The sequence below is a fragment of the Notamacropus eugenii genome, chromosome 5 (genome assembly GCF_028372415.1).
Source record: "Notamacropus eugenii isolate mMacEug1 chromosome 5, mMacEug1.pri_v2, whole genome shotgun sequence".
NCBI classification, from domain to species: domain Eukaryota; kingdom Metazoa; phylum Chordata; class Mammalia; order Diprotodontia; family Macropodidae; genus Notamacropus; species Notamacropus eugenii.
In genome coordinates, this window is record NC_092876.1 from 368,766,819 (window position 1) to 368,794,245 (window position 27,427).

The window sequence follows — 27,427 nt, forward strand, 5'->3', positions numbered from 1 at the left end:
TGGGAAGAGTTTGAGAGTGGAGAGGAGGCTGGACTGGAATGAGGAGAGACTTGAGGCAGGGATATCCAAGGAGCAGGCTATTGCAAAAGCCCAGGTGTAAGTTGACATGGCCCTGCTCTGGGACATTGGGACACTTATGAGAGATGTTATGAAGGTAGAAATGACAGGACTTGACAACCGATTGGAAGAAGGAGGGGTGTTAGTCCATTATATTTTGAGACAGTTTTAATTTTAAGGGAGTTTACTCTTAGCCTTGGGCCTCCAAATCTACCTTTTTGCATCTTCCACCTTTTGCATCTAGTTCTACCCTTTGGGGTCAAGCAGAATGAGTTTTATATCTCTTCTACATGATAGCTCCTCAAGTGAATGAAGATCATGTCAACTAGAAACGTTTCTCAATATCTGTTTTCTTTAGTGAAAGATGCTTTCTTTCCCCAAACTGAAGACCCACTTTGGAATGTTGAAAACCCAAGCCTTCTGGTGTCTCCACCCCTGATCCTTGTAAGTATTCTTCTGCACCATCTATGTGCCTGGGCCCTTCTACCTGTGCCCCAGCTTTCTTACTCTAGTTCTCTAAGATAACCATTGGAACTGTATGAAGTTTGCCTTGCTAGATTACTCAAGTAATAAGAAAGACTGATTCACATTTGCTTGCCAATATTTTTGCTATTGTTCCCACTGAGTATTTCCACAAGAGCTCCTCAGCAACTTTTTCTAGTCATAACAATATATGATTATTTCCTCGGTTGTTTTACTTTTCTACTTTGTAGCCCTTACACCTCTCTTAAAATTTGCTGTCCCTGTTTACCTGGTTTTTAAGAGTGAGGGGTGACATCCCCTTGTATCATAGTTCTTAGGGATGCAGTTCTCTATAAATTGTGCTTCTTCCTAGCTTTCACTTTTCAGTGTGTGAGGGCATGTGTATAGGAGTGTATGTGCACACATGCATGTGTGCATGTGTGTGTGTGCATACACTCTATCTCCTATCATGTTATCAAGAGTTTACTGAAGGCTAAGCTCAATTTATTTTCTCAAACTAGAAAGACAAATTATCATTGTTCTAGCATACAAGGATATTTGCATACAAAGAATGAAGCATTTATTAAGCACTTACTGTCTACAAAGTACCAGGAATTCAAATAGAAAATAAGAGAGTCCCTGCTCTCAAGGAGTTTATATTTAAATGGGGAGGACAACACAGATGAAAGTTTCAGCTTTCAGATGGAAAGGTCCCATGGTCCTTATGGTTCAGTCAAAGGTAATTTTTCTTTAATGTCACTTCCATTGATAAAATTATATTAGTTTTTGCTGTTGAGCCATTTGACATTGGACTGGAAGTGTTGCTATTTCAATGGTTCTTGGATTCAGGATCCTGGGTTATCTCCATCAGCATCTGAGGGAAGATGATGGTTAAGGTGGTTAGGGACCTGCTTGGTTTTCAAGGTGGAGGATGATAGGAATCAAGAGCTCCTTTGGTATTGTAGGGGATGGTCCCTTGTCCATAGGAATTGCCTCCCCAGACAATGGCTGGAAGGGCTGGGTGACAAAAGGACTGGTGGTCTGAGTGTTGCCACTGCCACCCCACACTCCCTAGTATGCCTGCATTTATCCACTTGTTGGAAACAGATGGGCTGCAACTGGTGCTGTTGGTGATGAGGAAAGTGGGCCTCTTCTCTGCAATGATTTCTCTCCTTAATGACAGCTGTGGCAGGGTTGGGCTGCACTTTACAAAGGGAAAGAAAGGTTTAAAGAGTTGATATAAAGGGATATAATGCCTCTCTTCTCTGCTTCTGCTGATCGTCCTAAAACCTCTGACCCTCTCCAACTAGAGAAGTCTTATGGTTTGGGAACATTTCAAAGTCATAAAGGTGGGGTTTTAATTCTGTGTTGAGCCTTTTGCATCTTAAGTGGTGATAACTGAATGAATGACAGAATGAGACATAGGGAGGGATATGTGACTAGTTGGGGAGAAAAAGAGAAAACTGTGAATCCTGTAGAATGTGTCCTCCTGAGGGCAGGGATTGCTTACCATTTTGTCTTTGCATATTCAAGGCCTACCTTGTATACTAAGAGGATGCTTAACAAAGCTTTTGTATCAGACTAAAGAAATGTTTATTTGAAGATTTTTCTCTTTCCCCTCCAAAATATCTGGAGGTATTTACCTTTCAGTACTTAAAGGAACCATAATTCCATTAGTTGGGGTAGTCTTTTTAATGTAGACTACAACTCATCCATGTCTTAGTAGATGTTTTCATGAGTTGCTGTCACCCCAACATTAATTGTCAAACTTCTAGTGATAAACCTCTTCATATATAAGTCTTTGAATGACAGACGCAGAGTCACATCCACCCCAACAATAAGGCACCAGAGTAGTGGTGCAATATTGACCTTATTATTTTCATTTTATTTTGAAAATTTTTACTTCAATTTTATTCCCTAAATAACACCAGTGAAATTAATATTAGGTTTTAATTTTTATGGAAAAAGCTTTCTATTTTTAATTTTTTTATATTATAGAAGAATACCTGTTAGGAATATTGGATTTGACATTCCGCTGACACCATGTGTTGGAAAATAATTTGTTAATGCATTCTCTAGCATTAGTATGCTTTTTAGATGGCATTAGCAAATGTGAAATGACCACTATAATATTAAACTTGCTAATATAATACATTGAAGGAAGAAGTTTTGAGTTGAATTAGTTACCATAGGAACATTTATCCATAAACTAAATGATGAGGTGCAACTCCTGGCAAGTATTTATTCACCTTTCCCAGTGCATAGGAAGAGCTCATCGCCACCAATGAGTGACATTCATTCTTTCACAAACAGAGGCACAATTGGCTATTTTCACATTTTATTCTGCCTGTTTTTAAATATTTCTTATATTGTATGAATAAAATGGTTAGTTTAATTTTTTGTTGATGCCAAGTTATTCAGTTAATGGAAATTCAGAGTGATAAACACGCATCAAAATGTGAAAGGGGAAACATCTACTACTTAAAGAGGCTTGTATTAATTGAAGACTTAGTAATTTTCCTAGTATAGGAGTCAGTTCATAAGCTGGGTTCAGTAAAATTTTCTGGAGTATTACAGTGGTAATAACATTAGCCACCTACAAGGCAAAACTATGGGTATAAAACCTGCAAGTGTAAAAAATATACCTAATACAGTGGGTAGGCGGTGGGATGAGTAGTAAGGGGGAATAAGTAAATAGCTTAATGGAAAAGAAATGTTCTGTGTTTTTTTTTTTTAGAAGAAAAACACATTTTAGAGCAAACACACATGGTCTCAGGATGTATTTTCATTATATTAATGAAACTTCCTAGTTATGGGATCGTGGGCAGATCACTTATCCTATTTATGCCTTAGTGTCTTTATCTTTAAGTGAAGCTAATATTTGAAAGCAAGTTCAGAGGTAAGCAAAATGGGCAACCTCTTAGGACACAGCACGAATGGATACAGAAAATATGTATATTTTTAATAAATGCCCATATTTTTAGTGCTGAAAAATAATTTACCCTCCATGGAGTAAATGATTTTTTTTGATAAGCCAATATGCACATGACAGCAATTACTGTATGGCTCTTGTTGGACAGTAAAGTGCAGGAGATTAATTTTTCAAATCTGGTTTTGGGTGCACAAATGCCTTGTCAAGTTTTCATTATTGTGGGACTTAACTGAGATGATTTATAGCACTTTGTAATTTTTAAGTTCTGTATGAATTTAAGTTATTATAGTATAGTTATTATCATCAGATATTTACAGGTTACCCACTATTGGGTCCTTGACACATTTGTTTTCCATTAAAATATCTGAATAGGTTTACTCTTTCCAGTTCCATGAAGGGAAAATGGAGAGAAAATGAAAAGGACCTCTAAACTTCTTTTCTCCGTTTTTCAACAGAGAAATTCTTCTTTTGCCTGGACTTACAAGCATACGCACACACACACACACTCACACACACACACACACACACACACACACACTCCACTTATAGAGGGTGGATTTTTTTTACAAGCAATAATTTTCTTATGTATCTCAAGAATACTTCATGCAGTTTTTTGGTAGTTAAATGGGAAACTGCTTAGTGAACCAATTGTGTGAGTATGCACATACATAAATGCTCACACATACACACATACATATGCATATGCACATGTAGATATATAATACATATTTATATACATAAGAAATAAATTTAGAGACATTTCTACTCTGAATATTCATGTGGACTATTGGTGCTCAATCTGTTGTAGAGCTTTCTAATTGTAGAGCTTTGTATTGGTCTGATAAGCTACAGTCTGATACGCTGTACTTTGACTCTAACATAGTGACATCATTTCCTCTTTGAGAATGAAGTACAACAATCATAGTGACCAATATTAAGATAAATGACTTGAGTAAAATGATCAGTTCTTTTGTGACAGAGCATGGTGTAATGGAAAGAGTTTTTAACAGAATAGAATCCTAGAACATTTGAGCTGAAAAGGACTTAGGAATTGTTGAGTCTAATCTCCCTATTTCAAAAGGAAGGAAACCCAGTTTTACTACCTCTCAAGATGACGTAGTTTTGCTAATTGGCCTCCCCCTCTGTGATTATATACTTAAGTCTTTAACTCTAGTTTACCGTAAGTACAAAATTGCAGTTCAGTGGATTTTGTTTTAACAACATATCAAAACTATCTTTATAGTGAAAAAAATTCAGGAAGGAAAGGAAATTTAATTAGGCAGGCATCACTTTCACTCTTCCTCCTGTGTTTATTTTCTCTAAGATATGATTCAGCCTTTTTTTCCCCTCAGGATAATACCCTTCAAGCTGAATGGCCCTCAGCAGATGAATCAGCTGCCAGGAGTAGTTCACCACTTGATTTCACCAAACCAGGTTTCATCTCTGGGGCTCTTTCATCCACTGGCAGTGAGCTCTGGTCAAAATCAGAAAGCCCTCCAGCAGATTTAGTGTCTCCATCAAAATTATCCCTTCCCTTGAAGGTGGGTTCTACTTCTCCCCCAGATGTTTTAAATGGTAGCAGCCTCACTCTTCATTCTGTCACCCCAGCAGTGCCTCAGACTGGTTTGCCTGTGGCTCCTAAGGAATGGACTTCTGGACCTGATTTATTAGAGGATGGTGAGTAATTGCATCAAAAGTCCAAACTTTTTAGTAACTGTACCTTGCACGAGGAGCAGGAAACAATAGTGGAAAGAGGCAGGGGAAAGCATTCCTTGAGGAAAAGTGGCATGTGAAGGGCAGGAAAGAAAGATGGAGAAACCTGTGAAAGGTGGACAACAATTAAATTAACTTGGTGAGAGTGGAGGATTTGATCAGAAGGCAGGTAGGTGCTACACTAGATAGAGCACTGGGCTTGAAATCAGGAAGACTAATCTTCCTGAGTTTAAACCTGGCCTCAGACACTTAGTTGGGTGACCCTAGGCAAGTCACTTAATCTTGTTTGCCTCAGTTTTCTCATCTGTAAAATGAGTTGGAGAAGGAAATGGCAAACTACTCCAATATCTTTGCCAAGAGAATCCTAAAATGGGATTATGAAGAGTTGGACACAACTGAAGAACAACTACAGAAAGATAATACTACTACTAAATGTCAGAGGTAGGACTTGAACCTAGGTCTTCTTAACCATAAGACTAGCTAGCATTGTGCCATGGGATGAATTGGAGATGGAAAAACTAGAAGTAATCTTTTGCAATAATCCAGGCATAAATTTATCGGAGTATGGGGCTAAATTTAGGATTGTAGGAGATACAGAAATTGAAAGGAAAGACTAGGTCCGAAAGACATTATGGAGAAAGAATCAGCTTAGCAGTGATAGAGTAGCAGTGAGGAAGATAAGTACTTCAAAAAGAAGTAAAAAAAATGACTCAAGATTTTTGAATTTGAGGACTCAGAAGATGATGGTTGCCAGTGACAGGAATAGAGAAATTGGGGATGGGTGAACTGAACCACTCGATGTCAGGTAAAATTTCTTCGGTAATTTCTTTTAAGTTCTCATTTGGATATAGTTTCTTTCTGGTCAGTCTGCTTTTCAGCACCTCTATGTTTTTATGTGGTAAAAGAGTAAGCATTTGAAGAAAAATTACTTTAGTAGTGAACAAGGCTTGGTCATCCCCCTCAGGGAGAATTGGATTGTATTCACATGCACCATTGTTCCACTTCCTCAAGACTCTGTCAGGTCCTTTTTCTGGCTGATGAACTTAACTTAGGCAAAGTCAAAGCCAGTCACTGACCCCAATAACTTGATGAGAAAAACATGATGGTCAGCCATTATCAGAGAACTAGGAATAGCATGCAGAAATTAAACATAAGCTACAATTAATGGAAAATTTTATTTTTAGGACTAACAAGTTTGGAAGAGCCAGAAGGTTTTTCTTCTTCTGATCTACTGACTTCAAATCCACCCTCTCCTCTTGTGCCAATGCCATCCATAGATGAATCTGTATTGCCTTTGACTTCTTTACCAACGTTGACCTCTCCATCCATATTAGATTCTCTTGCCATAGAAATTGCTACACCTTTTGACTTGGATTCATTGGTTTCCCCAGACAAGGATCAATTAGAAGTGAGCACTTTTCAACCAGAAATATACCCTGAAAGTGGACCCTTATTTGAAGATCAATCAGGTTCAGGATCTGGGCAAGAGCTGCTTACTTGGCCATTGAGCAAGCCTTCTTTGCATCATGACACTGAACCTCCCCCTGAATCTTGGCTTGAAAATGAGGAATCATTTTTGCCAGTTGAGAGCAAAGACAAGAACCTAGAAAGAGCCATGATTGATAAAGCAGGGGGGCTTTTTGGTGTGTCTGAAGCAGACCTTAGAGCTAATGGTTCCGTCTTTGGAGTTGCCACAACTCAATCTGTCCCTGTGTACCTCTCAGTGCACACATCAGAGGCAACCTCGATAGGTCATTATTTTGTTCCCAAACCACCCTTCCTACCAGAATCTGCAATAGCCTCTGCTTCTACTGATAAACTAGAAAAAATAGAACCCTCCAAAGAACAGAAACCAGGTGAAATTTTAGAGTCGTCTCACACAGAACTATCTGATATAGACATTTCAACAGGAAAGTCAGGCGTGGGACCTTTGTGGACTAGGCTATCCAAGCTAGATGTAATTCAGTCAACAACTTCCTCCCTAGGGATACCAGCCAAAGACACAACAGCAAGTACAAAAAAGAATATTGTCACCCTCCTGTCTAGAGTCTCCATTTCCACCAAGTTGTCTCCAACCCTCAACTCCACCAACCTGGAGGATGATGTGATTATGGATGTACAGGACATTTCATTAGAACTGGACCAAGTGGGAAGAGGATACTTCCAGCCTGCACTCAACCAAGAAGATAATGGCATTGTTGGTAGTCATGTGGAAATATCTACTAAAATGCCCTCCACTGAGAGAGCCAATGTAATTTGGCCCACACAGAGAGTCTATCCAAATTACTCCCAGACAACAGGCCCTCTGGTGGTCTTCTTTAGCCTTCGGGTGATGAACATGCTGTTTTCAGAGGATCTTTTTAACAAAAACTCTCCTGAATATAAAGCACTGGAACAAAGATTCTTAGAACTGGTAAGACTGTAAGCAAAATATAATGTTTGGGCACACTCACAAGTGCGTAAAACATACATTTCTGCACCATAAAAGGAAGAAAGTTTTGTTGTTGTCGGTTGTTATTCATTATCTACAAATAACATTCTAAGTTGAAGGTGGGGAAAAATGATTAGACAGGTGACTGTCTGGGGAACTGATCTAAGGAAGGTACACATTTGGCACGAGTGTGGCAAGCTGAACTAGAACATAAGGCCTTCATCCCGGGAACTCTGGGATTGAAATAGACTTTTGTTTTTCTTGAAAGTGATACTTAAAGTGGTGAGGTCAATCTCCAGGAATAGCAATGCCTTTATACCATAATACTTAAATTTGATTCCTTAGTATAAGCCAACAGAGGTTAGGGCATATGAAGATTATTTTACAAGCTGTAGTATTCTTTAGTGACAAATATCTCCTGGAGAAGTGCTGTAGCATTTGAGCAGCTGATTAATATTTATCTTTTCATTAGTTATAGGATGAATCAGATATGGGAATGTCATTGGGGAAAAATGTGGGGTGAGGAGGGCAACATATCAGTTTCCTGTTCATAAACTTGTTTTCCTTTCTCATTGATGGTAGCTAGTTCCCTATCTTCAATCAAATCTCACTGGATTCCAGAATCTGGAAATCCTGAACTTCAGAAACGGCAGCATTGTAGTGAACAGTCGAGTGAAGTTTGCTAAACCTGTACCTCACAATGTCAACAATGCTGTGTATACAATTCTGGAAGACTTCTGCAACACTGCCTACCAAACCATGAACCTAGCCATTGATAAATATTCCCTGGATGTAGAATCAGGTAACGATTCTGACCATGAGGCCCTAAGACAATGCAATAGTGACTTGTATGGTTTCGTTTCTTTATATAATGAGTTTTATTGGCAGCTGGGTGGCATAGTAGATAGAACCTTGGGCCTAGAGTCCGGAAGACCCAAGTTCAAATTCAATCTCAAACACTTACTAGTTGTGTGATCCTGGACAAATCATGTAACCTCTGTTGATCTCATTTTCTTCAGCTGTAAAGTATGCCTATGTTATAGGTTGTTTTGAGGATCAAATGAGACATTTGTAGAGCATTTAGCACAGTGCCTGGAAATATTAGGCAATATATAAATGCTTATTCCCTTCCTTTTTCCTTAGTGTTGATTTTGTTTTTATATCATGGCTGCTTCAGGAAATGTCTCCATACCAATCAGTGGGACCTATATTGCACAAAGAAAAACAGTTAAACAAAAATGATGACTGAATCTGGCAGCAGTATATACAACATTCCACAGTGGTATTCCCTCACCTGTCTTCCTCATCTCTTTCTAATTTGTCCAGCACAGGTTATACCACCAATGGAATAGTCTATGCTGATACGTTGAGTATATTTGATTACTGGCCACATAGCTTCTTCCAGGAAACCAGTGGTTCTCTCATGTCCATAGAAGTGGATGTACTTCTCATGGATAAAGAAGGAAGGAAACAAGTATTTATTAGTGTCAACTATGTGTCAGGCACTGTGCTGAGTGCTATACAAATATTATCTCATTTGACCCTCACAATAACTCTGTTACTATCCCCATTTTACAGTTGAGGAAACTGAGACAAACAGAGGTTAAGTGATTTTCTCAGGGTCACAAAATTAGTAAGTGTCTAAGGTAGGATTTGAACTCAGGTCTCCCTAACTCCAGTTCTAGTGCTCTATTCATTGAGCCACCTAGCTGCCCCTGTTGGCTAATGATAATCTCTTTACTCTTTAATCTCTTTACTTCCTTTAACTAATGAAGAGTTCACTTTAAGTTCAACTACCATTCAGACATCATGCTAATAAATATAATATAAATATTGCTAATCTACTCTGGGGACCTCCTCCCCCAGAGGAAATATAAAAATAGAAAGTGACAATATCCTTGGCTTTCCAAGAGCTTACATGGCACTGGGGGAAACCACCTGTGCACATGTAAGTGCACACAGAATAAATACAATATCCATACCAGGAAGGTAAATACAAAGTGCTTCAAGAGGAAGCTCACCAGAATCTGGATGTAGGAAAAGTTTCATGTACGTGGTACTTCATCTGGGTCCTGAAAGAACTGAAGAGTTCGAGGAGGTAGATATGAAGGGTGAGTATATTTCAAGCATGTGGGACAGCTAGTACAAAATCAGAGACTGGAGACAGAGTGACACGTTTGAGGAACAGAGAAAAGGCCATTGTGGTTGGAATGTAGAGTGTGAGAAGGGGAGTATTGTGCAATAAAGTTAGAAAGTTAGATTGGGGCAGATCTTGAAGGGCTTTAAAAATCAGAATTTATCTTAGAAGCAGTAGGCTCCTGCGTCTGGAGTAGTTTGAGTAGGGAAATGACATGGCCAGAGATCTATGCTTAAGGAAAATCATTTTGGTAGCTGTGTGAAAGATAATTTGGAACAGGGGGAATTCAACTAGGAGGCCATTGCAATAATCCAAGCTGTAGGACCTGAACTAAGGTGTTGGCTTACATCCTACTGAGGGAAAACAAGTACATAGAAAATGAAATATAAAATATATACAATATATATGGAGCACATATAATATGTATATGAAATATGCATATGTATGTATGAAATATTTACAAAGCCTATATTACTAGAGGGTAAACACTAGTAATTGGGAGAATCAGGATAGGTATACTATAGGGAATGAACTGAGGTATACTTGAACTGAGCTATGAAGGATCCTTGTGATTTTATGAGGTAGAGATGAGGATGCAGTGGCTGCCCAGTATTCCAAATAAAGTGTACAAGTACTTCCTTTAAATGCCCTTTCCAGAAAGGTAGAGCATAAAAAAGGATCATAAAAACATGATCCAGGCTAATCATTGCATCATTACTTTTAAGGATAACTTGAAGTTAGTTGCCACTACCTATTGGTGACAGAATATGAGTCAAGTCTGAATACAAGGATACAGAAGATGATATTGAATCCTAGAATTTCATCCATCATCCCTGTCCTGTCCCTTCCACATTGCTATACTCTGCATCAAAAGAGATTATGGGTTCGGGTGGGAATAAAGGGAATTGGCCCAGACTAGAATTATTTGTTCTATTTTTAAAAACCTCGTGTTTTTTCTTCTTTCTTCATTCAAGGTAATTATGGGGAAGGTTTTGTCTTTTGCCTTGGAAAGAAGCAGATGGCCTCTGGCATCAGGAAAAGACCAATCCGTTGCCCATTAAGGGCAGAGGAAATGACCTAAGTCATCTCCCAGTTTTAAGTCAAATGTGATCACTTCCTTCTGGCTGCTTTTTCATTCTCTTCAAGTCGCTGGTGCCAAACTTCCCTTTCATTATCAATAGATGACCTCATTTCCTACTTTACTAATAAGATGGAGGTCATTTGATAGGAATGTTCTTAGCTTCCTTCCTTTCCATATCACATTTCGCTGTTTTTCCTGTTTTTCATGAGGAAGACTTTTCCCCTCTCCTTATCAGACTTCTCTGTCTACATCATTGTTGCCACATCCTCTAGGACTTGATTCATCACTTCTCCCCTTTATCTCGAATCTTCAATATCTCCTTTTCCATGGGTTTCTTTTCCTTTGTTGACAAATGTGCTCTAATATTTAAAGCTGAAAGGGATATTGGAAATCCTTTAGTCCGACCTCTTCATTTTATAAATGTAGAAATGGAGGCCAAGGGAAGTTAAGTGATTTGCCCAAAGTCACATGGCTAGTGAGTAGGAGAGCTTGAATTCTAATCCAGGAGCATTTCTTCAAATCCAGGATTTAAATTTAGTACTCTTTCAGTGTCATGCTACCCTCCACTGATATGTCCCACTGGAATCTCACCTTTATCCTCAAATATCTCCATTCAAATAGGAAGACACCAGTGTTTTCTCCTCAAAAGCAATATTAAAGTTGAAGTTCTCTACTGTATATGTACTGATTGTTCTATGCCAACGATTAGAATCTGCCATTTTAAAAAATCTGTCAGTAAAATATATCAGAAAATATTAATAAACATTGGTAGGCTTGTCAGGTATTTTGATTAAAAAAAACCCCATTATAATCTTTCAATGAGCTTTTAAAAAATATAAATTGTTGTAGTATAGGGAACTTGTGGACTCAAGGCAATATGTGACCTTCTGGGTACCTTGGGCATGGTCTTTTGACGGAGTCCAAGTTTTACAGAACAAATTCTTTTATTAAGGGGATTTGATCTGTGAAGTTTGGATTCAGTCAAAGGGCCACATTTGAGGACCTGTGGCCTTGAGGCTGAAGGTTCCCCACCCCTGTTCTGATTATTGAAAAATTAACTGAAAAACTCAACTTATATCAACCCTTATATCAACTTACATTTGAAACTTCAGTGTGATACCTTTAATTCATTTCTCTATTTCACTGTCATGTCCACTCAATTGCTAAGTCTAATCAATTCTGCTTCTAAAACTCTCTTGAACATTTTCTCCTTCCTTTCTGTTGTCACCTCCTCAGATCTGTACTATTTGTCTCTTAGAATACTATATATACCTTCTTAGCTAGGCTCTCTTTCTCTGGTCTCTTCCTCCCCAAATCCATCCTTGACCCATGACACCGGAATAACATTCTTAATGTGTGGTAATCTTGTCCACTACCCTTCCCCCTCCTCCATACCATATCACCAAAGAAAGCTTCCCTACTGACTGATATTCTGTCACTGCTATGACTCTAGTGCCAGTCTTCATCACATCATGTCTGGATTATTACAATAGTCTGTTGGTGGATCTGCCTGCCTCAGTGTTCTGCTCACTCCCATCCATCTTCCATTCAGCTGTCAAACTGATGCTCCTAAAGCACCATGTCTTGTTACCCTCCCCTCACCCCCATTCAATAAACAAGTCCCTATTACCTCCAGGATCAAATACAAAAGGGCATTTAAAGCTCTTGATAATGCAACCCTTTTCTTTCTAATCTTTTTATTCGTTACTCCTTCAACATACTCTGCAGTCTAGTGACACTGGTCTCCCTGTTCTTAGTTACACATAAAATACTATCTCTTAACTCTTATCATTTTCACAATCTGTCTCTTCCTGGAATTTCTTCCTCCTCACATTTGCCTCTGGATATCTCTGGTTTCCTTCAGGTTTTGGCTAGTACTTGATCTTATGAAAGAAACTTTTCCTAGACTTTCTTCCTTAATCTTAGTGCCTTCCGTCTGAGACTACCTCAGGTTTATCCTGTATAAATTTTATTTCTACATAATTGTTTGCATCTTGTCTCCCCATTAGACAGTGAACTCCTGGAGATCAGGGACTTAGCACAGTGCCCAGCACAGAGTAGGAGATTAATAAATGTTAGTTGACTGAGTAACAAATGTAGTCCATACTTCTTAGCATGATATCCTCCATACTTTAGTTCATTCTACCTTCTTCCAGGTATAATTTCTTCATGCATTTTGAACATAAGGATATAAGCTTTGAGCTGGAATGCTTCCCCTCTTGCCTGGAATGTCTTTCTCCTCCTCTGCCTGTTCAATTCTACCCATCCTTTAATGCTGGGGTTAAATGATACCCCAACCATGAAGATTTCTCTGATCTCCCCAGATGGAATTATCTTTTCCTCTTCGTTCATTCAACATTAAAAAAATTAAACATATTTACTTGGTGCCAGACATGATAAAAAAATTAAAAAATGAAATAGTTCATGTCCTCAAAGAACCTGCTTGTTTTATATTATATATATGGTATCTCCCTCGATGCCCAGCACAGCATTTTACATAGTCTGTACCAAATGTATTTATGGCTTGAATTGAATGGCCTGAGATCATTATCAAATTTTAACGCTATTTGTAAAACATTATCTTCACCAAGAAAGCGAATAAATCAGTGCATTTAACATTTTGGTCAGGATACATAAAACCAGAGTGTTACCTCTAATTGCTTTCAAAACACAGCAAAAATAACAAAATCATCATGTCAACGATGATAAAAGTGAGTTGTATCTTTTTTAAATGTAATGATATAAAAGACTGCTAGCAAAAACATTTTTAAGATATGGTAATTGAATATTATTTTTAGTAGAACATGTATACACATTATACATAAATGTACACACACATACATATATACATATATATGCCTATATGTAGATATTCATGGACATTTTCCTTTTGGAGAGATTTCATGTTAGAGATATAGCCTATATTCAGGAATATATTATATTTGGAGCATATGGTACTACAATTACATGCATTTTGGGTTATGGGCACTTTTGCACAGTTAGTTTTTCAAGATTAGCTAAGAACTTGGGGCTTATACTCATTGTGTTTATGTCATATGGTTCAGAAACGCTACAGGCATATTCCATAAGGCTCCATTCCAGCTCTAGTTTAAATTATTTACTGATTACAAATATCTGAAAGGAATATTCAAGAGCAAGGGGACAGATTGAAAAAACATATAGTGATCTATATTTGATCACATTTATGGGCTACTGCAGGGCTAAAGATCTTGGTAGGGGCTCCCACAGATTGCCAAGGCACTAAACCAGATTAGGATGGAAGGACATTAGTGAGTATATTGAATCTTTCTGAGCTGATTATTGTCTTCACTGTTTTATCTTTCTGGATTTTTTTTTCTCAAGTGGATGATGAGTGAATGAAAAATTATGCACCATGTCAAGTGCTAGGAATACAAAGAGAAACCATAAGATAGGCCTCACTCCCAAGGAGTTACATTCTAACTGGGGGTAGCAATATGTAAATAAAAGGTCTGCTTCATGGTGCATAGAAAAACTTGAAAGTCCTACAGATGAAGTGGAGGGGGTCTTCAGGTCAGATGACAATGCTAGGCATTTATAGGATAGAGAAGTAGAGTAGATGGTAAGTCCAGGAGGACCTTATAGAATCAGTATCAGTGAAGATAGTAAGCCTTGGTGGTCCTCCATCTTACTGGAAGCAATGGAATTGGTGATTCCCAACTTATCTAAGCAATGAGAACAGTAAAGCAGCCCTGCTGGGCTCTGGGCATCTCCACCCAGGGAAGGGGGAAAAATAAAGGTGAAAAGGTTGTTGTGATGGAGGGTCTTCCCATATGGAATTATTTTTAAAATGGTGAGAGTCAGTTGTCACATGGCATCACTGTTGTACACTATTGATTGTTATTATTGTTTTTTTCTGCTGGGATTGGAAGCTCAATTCCATGTGGACAGTCTCGGGCGGGTAAAGGTGGGAACTTCTAAATCTTAGAGTTCTCACCAGGCCCCCCATAATAACAACAGGGAATCGAGGAGGAGACCAAGCTATCTCGTGTATTTCCGCCTCTTCCCGTGAGATACGTGATGGGAGGAGCATCCCCGCTCTCGAGGCTGTCCCGGATCTGGGCACACCTATTGTTACCTAACAGGCTTGGTATTGACGTGTAAACTACGCGACGGGAGAGCTTAAGTAGGGTCAGGAAAGCCTGAAAGTGCTCTTGGGCGGAGGGGCCACGAGTGTGGACAGAAGGCTTCCCTTTCCTCTTTCCTTTCTTCTCTCCCCTCCCCCTCTCTCCCCACTTACACTTCTATTTCCAATCTCTTATTGTAAGATCTTTGCCTCCTTGGGAGATCTTTCTCTCTCCCTCCTAAGGAAGAATTCCCCCTGCACTTGTTACCAGAACCCTGAATAAAGCTTAACCCTTGTTCGACTCTGAGAGGTCTCTTCTCTCATATGAGTATCCGGCTTGGCCAGCCGAAGACCTGCAATAGAGGTAAGAAGACTCGGGTAGCCCACAGGCCTCTAGGCCTGGCATTTTTCTACCTCAAAATTCCCTTTTTTTCTTTGTTATGATCTAGCCTCCTTAGAGACTGATATGGTCTTTCTGTACAGAAAGACTCCCCTGAAGTCGACAACTGTTCTCTCTCTGCAATATATCCCTTTATGTTTAACACAAAACGTAGTGTGAGGAAAAATATAGAACCCAGTGAGGTGGAGGAGGGCAGGGTTGGAAATGGCAAGTAGTAGACGAAGTTCATGTTGAATTTCAAAGCATTTAAGATTGCTCTTGAAGCATTCGCATATTCCTTAGGCAGAACACAATCTTTTTCATGGTTCATGGCCCTAGGATTTAGTGGGATTTGGAAAAGATCAGTGAACAAGAATGATGCAAAACTCGTTTCCCTGGCCCAGGAGAGGGAGTTGAAACAATGTATCTTTTTAAGGGAAATTTTAAATTATACTTTGTCAGTGAAGTAAAATAATTCTCTAGAACTCAACTGCATTAGGTGACATTTGAAAACATTTTTATTTTTTAAATGAGTGATTTACCCAGCATCACAGAGTCAAGTATGTGACTTTTGCACAGATCATTATGACTGAAGCTGGGTTCTCTATCTACTATATACAGTGCTATTCTAAAACAGTGATAATAACCCTGGAATTAACCCAAATGTAGAAGAAACTTCAAATCAGTATATGGATTTAATGCTTGGAAAGTTCTTTTTTCCAGAGGACCTAGATTCTAGTTCTGGCTCTGACATTTACTAAACATGTGGTGTTGGTTCTCTGATTCTCACTTTCCTTATCTGTCAGTCATGGCTATGAACACCTTGTAGGCTTGTCCTCACACAGTGAAACAATGCATTGAATGAAATATGTTGAAAAGTTAAAATACTTGCATATCCAAGGACTGAGAATTTCCCAGGAATGGGTATCCTCTTAGCAATGCAGATTGTAACTTTGGATGCCTTATCTTAATAGATGGTCATTGAGAATTACTGTGATAGATGAATCTCTCCTAACTTAGCTAGGTAGCTCCTCATACGATAGACAGCACTAGGCCCATAATCTACGTTTATCCACAACGGTTACAGGGTTGGTCTCAAGTAAGGTCAAACTGGGTAGAAGTCCTGCTCCTGACCCATACTATTTGTATGTAACCTGAGAAAATCATTGCCCCAAGCAATTCTCTAAGAAAATTTACAGCAGTTTGCTTTTATAGAGAGAATATCCTCACTAGGAACACTGTTTTCTGATGAAATCACAGGCCTGGACCAGAACAAGAAAAACCATTCAGATTAGTAGACCTGTCAGAGTTTATACCCTGCTTACTTAGCCTTTGAAAACCTAATGTCACCTGTAGGCTACCATGAGGCCTTAGAGAAAGACTTTAGTGGAAGAAAAATCAAAACCATTTGTAATTCAGAGGTCATCTATCAAGGCAGCAGTGGGGAAAGAGTGTTCTATTGGGATCCAACAAACAATGCTGTCATCAATTATCACTAACAAATTACTTAAGTAGATGGACTTGACACAATCATTAACTTTTCTAGTCCCAAATTCCCCCATCTAGAAAAATGAAGAGATTAGATTAGATAACCTACAAGGTCCTTTCTAGCCACAGTGAGGGAACGTTTCACAGTGAATTCCATGAAGTTGTCTGAAGTATGGTAAACTAGGATTTAAATTCTCTGATATAAAATAATTGTGTAAGCTTGGGGAAGCTATTTAATATTTTAGTGCTCAAAGACAACTAAGAATATAAATTTCAGAGAAAGAGTAGAGGAAATTCCTTATCTTTTAAAAAAATAATTAATTTTTAGTTTTCAACATTCACTTTGATAAGATTTTGAGTTCTAAATTTTTCCACCCTCCTTCCTCCCCAAGGTGGCATGTAATCTGATATAGGCTATATATGCAAAGTCATATTAAACATATTTCCCATTAGTCATGTGGTAAAAAAAGAATCAGAACAAAAAGGAAAAACCACGAGAAAGAAAAAACGAACAAAAAGAGAAAATAGTATGCTTCGATTTGCATTAAGACTCAATAGTTCTTTCTCTGAATGTGGATAGCATTTTCCATCTTTAGTCTTGGAATTGTCTTAGATTATGCCTTTGCTGAGAAGAGCTAAGTCTATCAAAGCTGTTATTGTGTACAATGTTCTCCTGGCTCTGCTTGCTTCAGTTGATAGCATCAGTTCATATAGATCTTTCCAAGTTTTTCTGTAATCTGCCTGCTCACCATTTCTTATGGAACAATAGTATTCCATTACATTCATATACCACATTCAGTCATTCCCCAATTGATGGGCATCCACTCAATTGAGGAAATTCCTTCTCTTGAACTCCCCGTCCTAATGAAGGATGGGAGGGAGGAAATAAGTATTTTACAAAGGACTGCTATGTACCAGAAAGTGTGCCAAGCACTTTACAAATATTATCTCATTTAATCCTCACAACAACTCTGTGAGGTGGGTGTTGTCATTATCCCTATTTTACAGTTGAGGAAACTGAGGCAAACATGTTAAGTGACTTGTCTAGGATCACACAGTTAGTGTCTGAGACTGGATTTGCTCTTATGTCTTCTTGCTTCCAGGGCCAGCACTCTATCCACTGTACCACCTAGCTATTTATGATGAAAGCAGATTCAGGAAAAATAGAAAGTTACCTATTAAGGCCCTATTCCAGTGTTATGAAGTAGATGGACTTGGAGTAAGGAAGACTTGAGTTTGAATCTCAGCTCAGACACCTGCCTGTTTGTGTATAAGTCACCACCCTATCTTGGGTAAATGGCATGGATTCTCTGGGACTCAGTTTCTTTTACTGTAAAATGAAAGAGTGGGACTCAATGACTGCAAGGTCTTTTCTAGCTCTAAATCTAGGATCCTATGATTCCCATTGTGGAATGGAGTTGGTCCTCAAAGGCCAGGCCAATGGTAAACAACTCTAGGAGCCTCACTGAGTAGGTTCCCTTTTCTGCTTTCTTTGAATTTTCAGGTGATCAAGCTGATCTTTGTAAGTTCCAAGCCTGCAATGAATTTTCTGAGTGTGTGGTTAATCGCTGGAGTGGAGAAGCAGAATGTATATGTTACCCCGGTTACCAGAGTCTGCAAGGACTCCCCTGTCAGAGTGTCTGTGAACTACAGCCAGATTTCTGCCTGAATGATGGAAAATGTGACATTATCCCTGGGCATGGGGCCATTTGTAGGTATGCTATTAGCAGGCATTTTTATTTCATTGGGCTGGAATACTACTATCTGTAGCAAAGTGTGCCCCTGTAGGATTTTACATTTTAAATGGGAGATAAATGGCTCTTGACTAGAGCAGCTCTGTGGATAGATCACTGGTCTTGGGGTCAGGAAGACTTGCATTCAAATCCAGCTTCAGATACCTATTAGCTGTGTGACTCTGAATAAATCATTTAATGTTTATCTGCCTCAGTTTCCTCATGTGTAAAATGTGGATACTAATAGCACCTACCTCCCAGAGTTGTTGTGAGGACCACATGAAATAATAATTGTAAATGTACCTCATTTGTTTCAGTTGTTTCAGTCATGTCTGACTCTTTGTCACTTCATTTGGGGTTTTCTTGGCAAAGATACTGGACTGGCTTGCCATTTCCTTTTCCAACTCATTTTACAGATGAGGAAACTGAGGCAAATGGATTAAGTGACTTGCCCAAGGTCACAGAACTAGTAAGTGCCTGAGACCAAATTTGAACTCCAGTCTTCCTGACTCCAGGCCCAGGTGCTCTATTCACTGTGTCACCTTCTTGCCCCTGTACCTGGCACATAGTAAGAGCTATATAAATGTTACCTATTATTAAATAAATGGGTGCCTTGTGCAGTTCTTATGGAAAACTCTACTCTGATTTATGCCCAGTTTTATCAATTAGCTTGAACTCTTTGGGAAGATTAGAACTCAAGGCAACATGTCAGATAAATTTGATGCTATGGGAGGGATCTTCATAGGCAAACATTTTGCATTTAGCCTGAATTTTTCAGGAGATCTTAGTTATGCAATGGCCATTTATCTTTACTATTAATACATTACATAGGTATAATATTTTACAGGTTACAAGACACTTTCACGTTCATCATTTCATTTGATTTGCATAGTAATGTTGGGAAGGAGATCAAATGTTATTATCAAATGTTATTATTATCACTTAAAACCTAAGGAAAGTCAGAATCAGAGAAGCTGAGGCTTGAAGAAGATCACATAGTGAGTAACTTAAAGAAGCAAGATGATTATAGTTGTAAAATATTTTATGTTTTATGAAGCACTTTTCCCCATGGCAACTCTGTGAAATAAAGCAAAATTATAACTTCTTCCCAGCAACTATCTTACTTCCCATCCTTTTATTGGAAATGGTTCATGTGACTGCTCTACTGTAAGTTTTTTAAAGGCTCAATTTCACTCTTTTTACTGAGGGCCATTGGCAGTGGCCAATAGAGTGCCTGCCTGGCTGAATTTCACTGAATAAACACACCTGCAGTTTTTAAATGAAAACCTTAAAGCACATGGACCATCAGGGAAAAGTCATAGCTTAGGAATCACATGCAAATCCTCTTGAAATGACTCACATGTAATGTGAAAATAAAATTCTTCACAACAATCCCAAACTAGAATATAATATAACTCTACCCATTCCATGGGACCCCTCCCCTTGCCTGTTGCATGGAATAGCCACTGTTCCAGCCACATAGACCTGGGTTCCTTTCTCTGCCATATGCCTCTGGAGTCACATGGACATGGGTAGGCCAATGATCTCTCTGAGAATGCAATTATTTCTGAGAGAAAGCTGGCCATGGATAATGCTGCAGGGTTCTATTAGACCTACACTGACACAAGAACAAGGGTATCCTCAACTACTACTCAGAAGAGAGAAAAAAAGGATGAACTTTTTCTCACCAGAAAAGCAGCTTTCTCTGTACCACTGGCCATAGAATGGGTGAGGAGCCATGATGTTCTCTTTTGCTCCCCCTTTGAGAAGAGAAGAGGAACAGAAAAGAGAAAATTTTCTTTGGGTACATTGAAAGGGAAGAGAATGAGCCCAAAAGCAGAGCTAGCCTACTCAACTGTAAGGAAAGAAAAAAGAAAGGGAACAAGTACGTATATACCACCTAATATGTACCAGGCAATGTACTAAGCATTTTACAATTATTATTTCATTTGATCATCACAATAACCCTACAAGACAGGTGCTATTATGATCCCCATTTTACAACTAAGGAAACTGAGACAGACATTAAAGTGATTTGCTCAGGATCATACAGCTAGTAAGTATCTAAGACTTGATTTAAACTCAGGCCTTCCTGATGCCAAGCCTAGCATTCTATCCACTGAAAGGGAGATCAGAAGAAGAAAGATGAATACCAGAGTCCTTAAGCCCCTGTCTACAACTTTCATTCCTTCTAGTTAGGTCACATACTTCTAGTCATATTCTTTCTTGCTATGATCTAGGCCTGCTTAGTTCTGCCTTCTTGAGGGTTGGAGGTGACATTGAACTATGCACAAAAACTAACATCCCCCCATTTTCCAAGGGGCAAGTCGGACTTGAATAAAGGAGTTTCAAATTTGGTCTTAGACATGCAAATTGCGTGACCCTGGGCAAAGCCACTTAACGTTGTTTGCTTCAGTTTCCTCATTTGTGAAATGATCTGGAGAGGGAAATAGTAAACCATTCCACTACATTTGCCAAGAAAACCTCAAATGGGGTCATAAGGAGTTAGATGTGACTGAAATGACTGAACAACAAAAACAACAAAAACAAAGTCTTCTTTCAGCTCTAACATTCATTACTTTTAGCTAAATCCTTTCTTCTCTCTGCTCCTTACCACAACAGCTACCAATGATTTTGTGACTGGACCACTTTTCTGAAAGATGATATGATTTTTGTGTTTTAGATGCCATGTAGGTGAAAATTGGTGGTATCGAGGGGAACACTGTGAAGACTACATGTCGGAGTCCCAGGTGATAGGAATTGCTGTTGCCTCAGTGATTGGCTTTCTTCTTGTAGTCTTGGTTGTCCTCTTCTTCCTGGCTAGGACTCTGAGAGACCAGTACGTGAAGAGAGAAAGAAAGGGCTCCCTCAGGTAAGTGAAAGCACAAATTATTTGGAATGACTCAATTTTTCCATTTTGTATGAAGAACCTGAATGATTGCCATTTTGAATCATCTCAGATTGAACTGTAATCATAGTCAGATCATCAATTGGGACAGATTTTGAACAAGAACTAAAAAAATGGGGCTTTGTTTTGGCAAGCATGACTTCCTCTGGTAGTAAATTGAGGGGAAATAGGCCACCATTTTGAAAGGAGAGCTCCATTACCTTTGAGTGGTCATGTGATCACAAATGATTATTTTCTGTCCCTTTGTCTCTAGACTAGCCTACTTCAGATGCCAGCCTCTTTGTCATTATATTTTTCTTCCTAGAGGCAGGTTGGTGGTATAGTAGATGGAGCACTGGGCTTGGAGTCAGGAAGACCTGAGTTCAAATCCACTGTCGGAAGCTTCCTAACTGTGTGACCCTGAGCAAGTCATTTAATATCTGTTTTCATCTTCTACAAAATGGGGATCATAATAGCATCTACCTCCCAGGGCTGTTGTGAAGATCAAATGAAATAATTATTTTAAAGTGCTTTAACATAGTGCATGACACACATAGTAAGCACTCTATAAATGTTAGCTATTATTATCATTACTATCACTGTTAAATTCTCTGTAAGTTTCCAAACTGGTCTGTCCTCAGAGTAATCATTTCTTTTAATATATGTTCCTGGAAGGCAGAAAATGAATATGCTCATCAGTCAGCCAAATACCAGATAGCAAACAGGCACATTCATTAATGAACCAACATGATTAGATTTGACACTTCTGGTAGTCACACCTTGTTAATTGCATTCAGCTCTTCTCTATTCCAACATGAGGTCCATATTCAATTATTCTGATTTAGGTAAAACTGACTATGCTGTGGATTGACTGTGTTATATGGTTACAACAGGAGGAGAGACAGCCCCCCATCTCTCGAGAGTGCTGTGAAGTACAATCCTGTGTTTGAGGGTGATATCACTGGAGATGACCAGTTTGAGAGGAGCTACCCTCAGCTTACTTCCTATAACTCTGCCGGTGGAGAGGTGCCTACTGCCTTCAGCAGTGAAGAAATCAGCCACATCTATGAGGACAGTGAGCTTACCAGTGAGGTGAGTGACTTCCTCTGTCAGTTTTCTCTTTTGTTTCCTTTCTCTCCATATATGTGCTTATGCATGTATATTTACACACACATATATGTATGTGAACAAGTATATGATATATATGTATGTAGTATACAAGCATGTAGTAGAGATGTAATATGTGTAGTATATGTGCATATATACACATACAAATCTAGTATGTGTGCATACTATGTACATATTATATATACACATACATAAATACATACATATGTAGTATGAAAGCTATTCTATGGTTATTTGTCTTGACACCATGAGGCATACACAATGATGTGCTGATGCATGCATACACAAAGGTAATGTAACACATATAGCATAATGTTGAGTAGTATAAGTTTAAATTTGGGACACTTGTGGAAAAATATATATGAGAACTCTTTTTACCTTGATCAGAAGGTATATAACAGGTTAGAGCCCTTCTTTTCAATCCCTGTTAGTACAGAGACTGGTAAGATAGTATTAGAACTTGTTCCTCTTTCTCTGAAGGGATAATTTTTTTTCCCTTGGGGAATATAGGTGGAAAACAGTAGGATGCCATAAGCCCCCTTTAAAGATGTTTTGTGGTTTTTGAGATTTTTCTAAAGCATTTTCTGGCTTTTTTTTTTTTTTTTGAAAAAGGAGATTCAAGAAAGAGCCAGGATTTTTGAACTCTATGCCAAAGACCAACAGTTTGCAGAATTTGTGAGACAGCATCAAATGTAAGTATTTTTAGTGGTGCCTCTGCCCAGAATCTTCTGAAAGTTATATAATAGTAATGTTACCAGAATCAGTTTAATTATTTTGGTTTATATGGCATGTGTGACCAGTGTGGGTGCCTAACCTGATGTTAATGTTATATGATAGTCCCATTAGAAAATTTTTAGAGTTGAGCACTTAATTCTAGCCTTAAGCTCTCACATATCCCATTATATTCATCCACTATTGAGTCTTACTACACTCATTTCACCATGTCTTTCAGTTTACCTTTGTATTTATCTATCTTGTTAAGGAATAAAATAAAATGTAAAAATTGAAAGGGACCTCTGAGATCATCTAATCCAGCAGGAATCATCTCTATAACTGAATATTGGGGAAACATTTAGTCTCTGCTAGAACTCCTCCAACGTCAGGGACCTGAAGGCACTCTCCCCACTCACTCCAGTCCATTAATTTATCCTTCCATTGTGTCATCCCATTTATATATTCTCTTCTACTCCTAAAACAAAAATACTTTATTACATGGTTCTATTAAAGCATACACACACACACACACACACACACACACACACACACACACACACACCCCCAAACTAATTGCAGTTCTTTCCTTTTTTTCTTTTGGAGGCAATCAAAGTTAAGTGACTTGCCCAGGGTCACACAGCTAGTATGAGTCTGAAGTACAACTCTTTACAATCGTATACTGTAAGTAAGATACCTTTCCTGTGTTAGAGTTATAGTATTTTTCCGAATTTACTTGAGAACCTTCTTGTAACTATTTTAGCTTACTCTTACCCCTCCTTCCCAACTTAGGTAAGGGTTTGATATTTGAATACAAAAGAGGAAAGACAGCCTTGGGATGAGTCCCCCAATATACAGACCTATAACCTGAGCCTCATGCCCAGATCTGGCACCTGTCCCAGGCTTCTAAGGCTGTCACATGGGGCTTCCTGTTCATCTTAAAATCTCAGAGGTAGTTCCTCAGTTCAGGGCTGGCTCCTTGTTAGTCTTTAGTCTTACTTTCATAGGTCCCAACTAGATTAATAGTTGTTATTCCTACTACAACTTCCCTTTTCTGTTTTCTTCTTTCCTTTGATATCACTGTCCTCATCTGGTTCTTTTCCCCCTATCTGGGATCCTTTTACTCAATTTTGTTTTTAGGGAAATATGCACAGTTTTGTAACATCTCCTCAGCCATGCTGCCTCTGAAAGAAGCACAATACCCTTCTTTAATGTTTTCATGGATTTTGATGGCAACTGGCTGAGTCCTAGCTCCAGAGGTACTGGTTCAAAGCCTACTTGTAATGTTTATCACCTGTTTGACCTTGGGCAAGTCATTTAATCATGCTGAGACTCAGTTTTCTCATCTGTAAAATGAGAAGGTTGGACTAGATGACTTCTGAGGACTCTTCCAATTGTAGACCTATGCTCCTGTGAATAAAGGGAAATAAGTGTGTTATTGAATATGTTGGAAAAGGGGAAGACTTTGGGAGATATATTCCCTGCATCCTCTGTCAGTTTTATCAAGCTTGCTTGTATATTAAATTTCTGTACTTGGAAGCTGATCCACACATCCTGAGAGAGAGAGAGAGAGAGAGAGAGAGAGAGAGATATTAATAGGAACTATCAAGAGCATGAACTGCCAAAGAAAATAATTATTTCAGTTATTTTTGGACCAGATATGTGATTTCATTGGTATAAGGAATTCCTGATGAGGAAATCTCTAAACTTATAAATCTATATAAAATAGTGAAATAGAACCCTTAATAATAATCCTAAAAATGTAAGACCCATATCTATTATTGGAAGGAGAAGAGAAAATTTTATTTTTATATCCCTAGTACTTAGAACAGTACCTATCTAACACTTATTATTTCTCTTATAAAATTGTGGTAGTTTCAGGATATTGTTGCCATACCAATTAACTGGGATCTCTGCTTTTGCATTGCAGGAAGATGCTGTAACAAAAATGTCAATTTTGAAAGAAATTGATAGAAGAAGATTGCTTGCTACCATTATAATGTGGTGTGGCAGTAACACAGTTTACCTAAGTCTGGAATGTACTCTCTGAAGACCTAAAAGAAGCATTCTTTAAGCATGGTTGAGTTGAGGGAATGTCTCCATTCAGTCCAATTTTTTCCCTCTAGTTTAGGTTTCAAGCAGAGATTTTTATAAGCATTGACATGATTTTAAAAAAAAATCAAATTGTGAAATATATTTTACAAAGACAGGGTATAGGACATATACGATCAGTTGCATTTAGAAGTTAAAAATACTATTGCATTTGTTCCTAGTTCTTCCATTAACCTTCTTTTGAGCACATCACTTGAATCTGTGCCTCAGTTTTCCAAACTGGAATATACAGTGAGAGTACTACATACAGATATTGTGAGATCTAATAGCTATTTGTAAGGTACTTTAGATAGCTAGGTGAAAGGGGGAAAGATTGTAACATATTGGTCATTTTAAGTATGTTTTTTAAAAAAAAATTAATTCATGGAAGCTGTAATAGGAGTAACAACTATTAATCTAGTTGGGACCTATTAATGTAAGACTTTAGTCCTCAACTGTCCTTGAGACTTAATTGGTTCAAGGCCCTATTTGCAACCACTGACAGAACTTTGTGGTTGCCTAAGGTATCCGGCACATTTCTGGTGTTTTTCAGAATTGAGGGGCTTCTCACAAGTCAACAAATGGTCTGACTGTGTATACCAGGTGGCAAATGATGAAAGAGAGGGCTGAGCCCAACTAAACTACTGCTGTATCTTAGCTGTATATCATTTCCATCTTATTGTTGAATTGTTTCCCTTTAAAAACTGTTATATGCTCTGAGTATCTCATCTAGTTCCAGTCCTGAGCACCAAACGTTAGACTGTCCTGAGTCAGATTTGAATTAAAACAGAAGCTGAATTTTAATATTATTTGAACCTGACCATGAAGATTCTTTTCTAATAAAAAACAAACAAAAATACCTTTTGAGATAGTATGGTGAGGTATGCTATAATGTTCTAATTAGCAAGACTTAGTTTCTAGATGCAACACTCATTATGCCTGTATCATTTCTGAAAAAATCAATGTCAAGGATAGAATGTAAGTTCACTGGGGACAGGGATTGTTTTCATTTTATTTTTTATATTTTCAATACGTAGTGTAGTGCTTGACATGTAGCAGGTCTTAATAAATGTTTATTGAATTGAATTGAGTTGAAGGATGCATATACCACAGTGTCATAGCTATCTTGGTATAAAAAAAAATTACCAAGATCATATATCAGATTAGAAAATTCCTCATAGAGAGAAAGGTAAGTTTAACAATTCTGGGGATGGGGACCTCAAGCCCACAGAACTAAAGATAATCTTAACCAATTGACTGGTGGATGTGAGTCTGAACTTGGAAAAGTCTTACTGACAGACTCTGGCATGTTGGAAAATCACAATGCCTATGGTTCTTGGTACCTCAATTTGGAAAGTAGCATTTGGCTACCCGACAGTGAGCTCTTTGTACTAACTAGTATAATAAAGAATGTTACATATTGGCAAACCCAGGCTTTTACTGTTTGCTTTCTTGTGGAGTGCCTAATGTCTGATTCCATTCCTTCTTACGTTAATGCATCAGGCATGACAGGATCCCATTGCTATGTTCTTTCTCACTTTGCAGACAGGAAATGTCTGTCACCTATGTTCATTCAGAATCAAAACAGACAGTCTCCTCTTTCTCTAGGGTATTCTTTATGAACCCTTTTTTTTGGAAGCAGAGAATAGGAGAGACTAAATAACTTTTACTCTTAATATTAAATGGCAAATATATAAACTTTAAAAATGTTTGCATCTGGGTAATTTTATGCCAGGCTTTGGCTATTTTCCCCTCACAAACTCCATTGTACTTTTTTGATTCCTTCCTAATTCTATTTTATCTAATTTCTATTTTTTATTGCAATTAACCAAGGTGTTTATAACTCTAGGAGATTTTACATTGTCTCATTTATTAATAAATGAATAATCATTAATATTAACTTTAATGAGTTAATGATTAATGAGTTAACTCTAGCGGAGTTTGCTTCCACTAGAAGTGGAATCAAAGACGGTAAGTTTAAGGTACTATAAAAAAGCTACTGAAAATATTTGGAAGTATTCAGTAGTTTTCAAAGGCACAAAAGATATTTTTTTAAAATAACTCCTTCTACCATGTACTTAGTTCTTTTTGG

The 27,427-nt window shown here is 38.2% G+C and overlaps 1 protein-coding gene across 1 annotated transcript in view; it reads left to right on the plus strand.

Annotated features, from left to right (window-relative positions):
* Positions 1-27,159, plus strand: part of IMPG2 (interphotoreceptor matrix proteoglycan 2) — a 125,884-nt gene extending 98,725 nt beyond the window's left edge. The window contains exons 12-21 of the mRNA XM_072614161.1: positions 416-501; positions 4,804-5,128; positions 6,349-7,577; positions 8,178-8,397; positions 18,290-18,500; positions 21,202-21,390; positions 22,299-22,497; positions 23,146-23,225; positions 23,851-23,928; positions 25,175-27,159. Coding sequence (XP_072470262.1) covers positions 416-501; positions 4,804-5,128; positions 6,349-7,577; positions 8,178-8,397; positions 18,290-18,500; positions 21,202-21,390; positions 22,299-22,497; positions 23,146-23,225; positions 23,851-23,896 — 2,585 coding nt within the window. The 3' untranslated portion in view covers positions 23,897-23,928; positions 25,175-27,159. The remainder of the gene's footprint in view (positions 1-415; positions 502-4,803; positions 5,129-6,348; positions 7,578-8,177; positions 8,398-18,289; positions 18,501-21,201; positions 21,391-22,298; positions 22,498-23,145; positions 23,226-23,850; positions 23,929-25,174) is intronic.
* Positions 27,160-27,427: the final 268 nt, after the last annotated feature.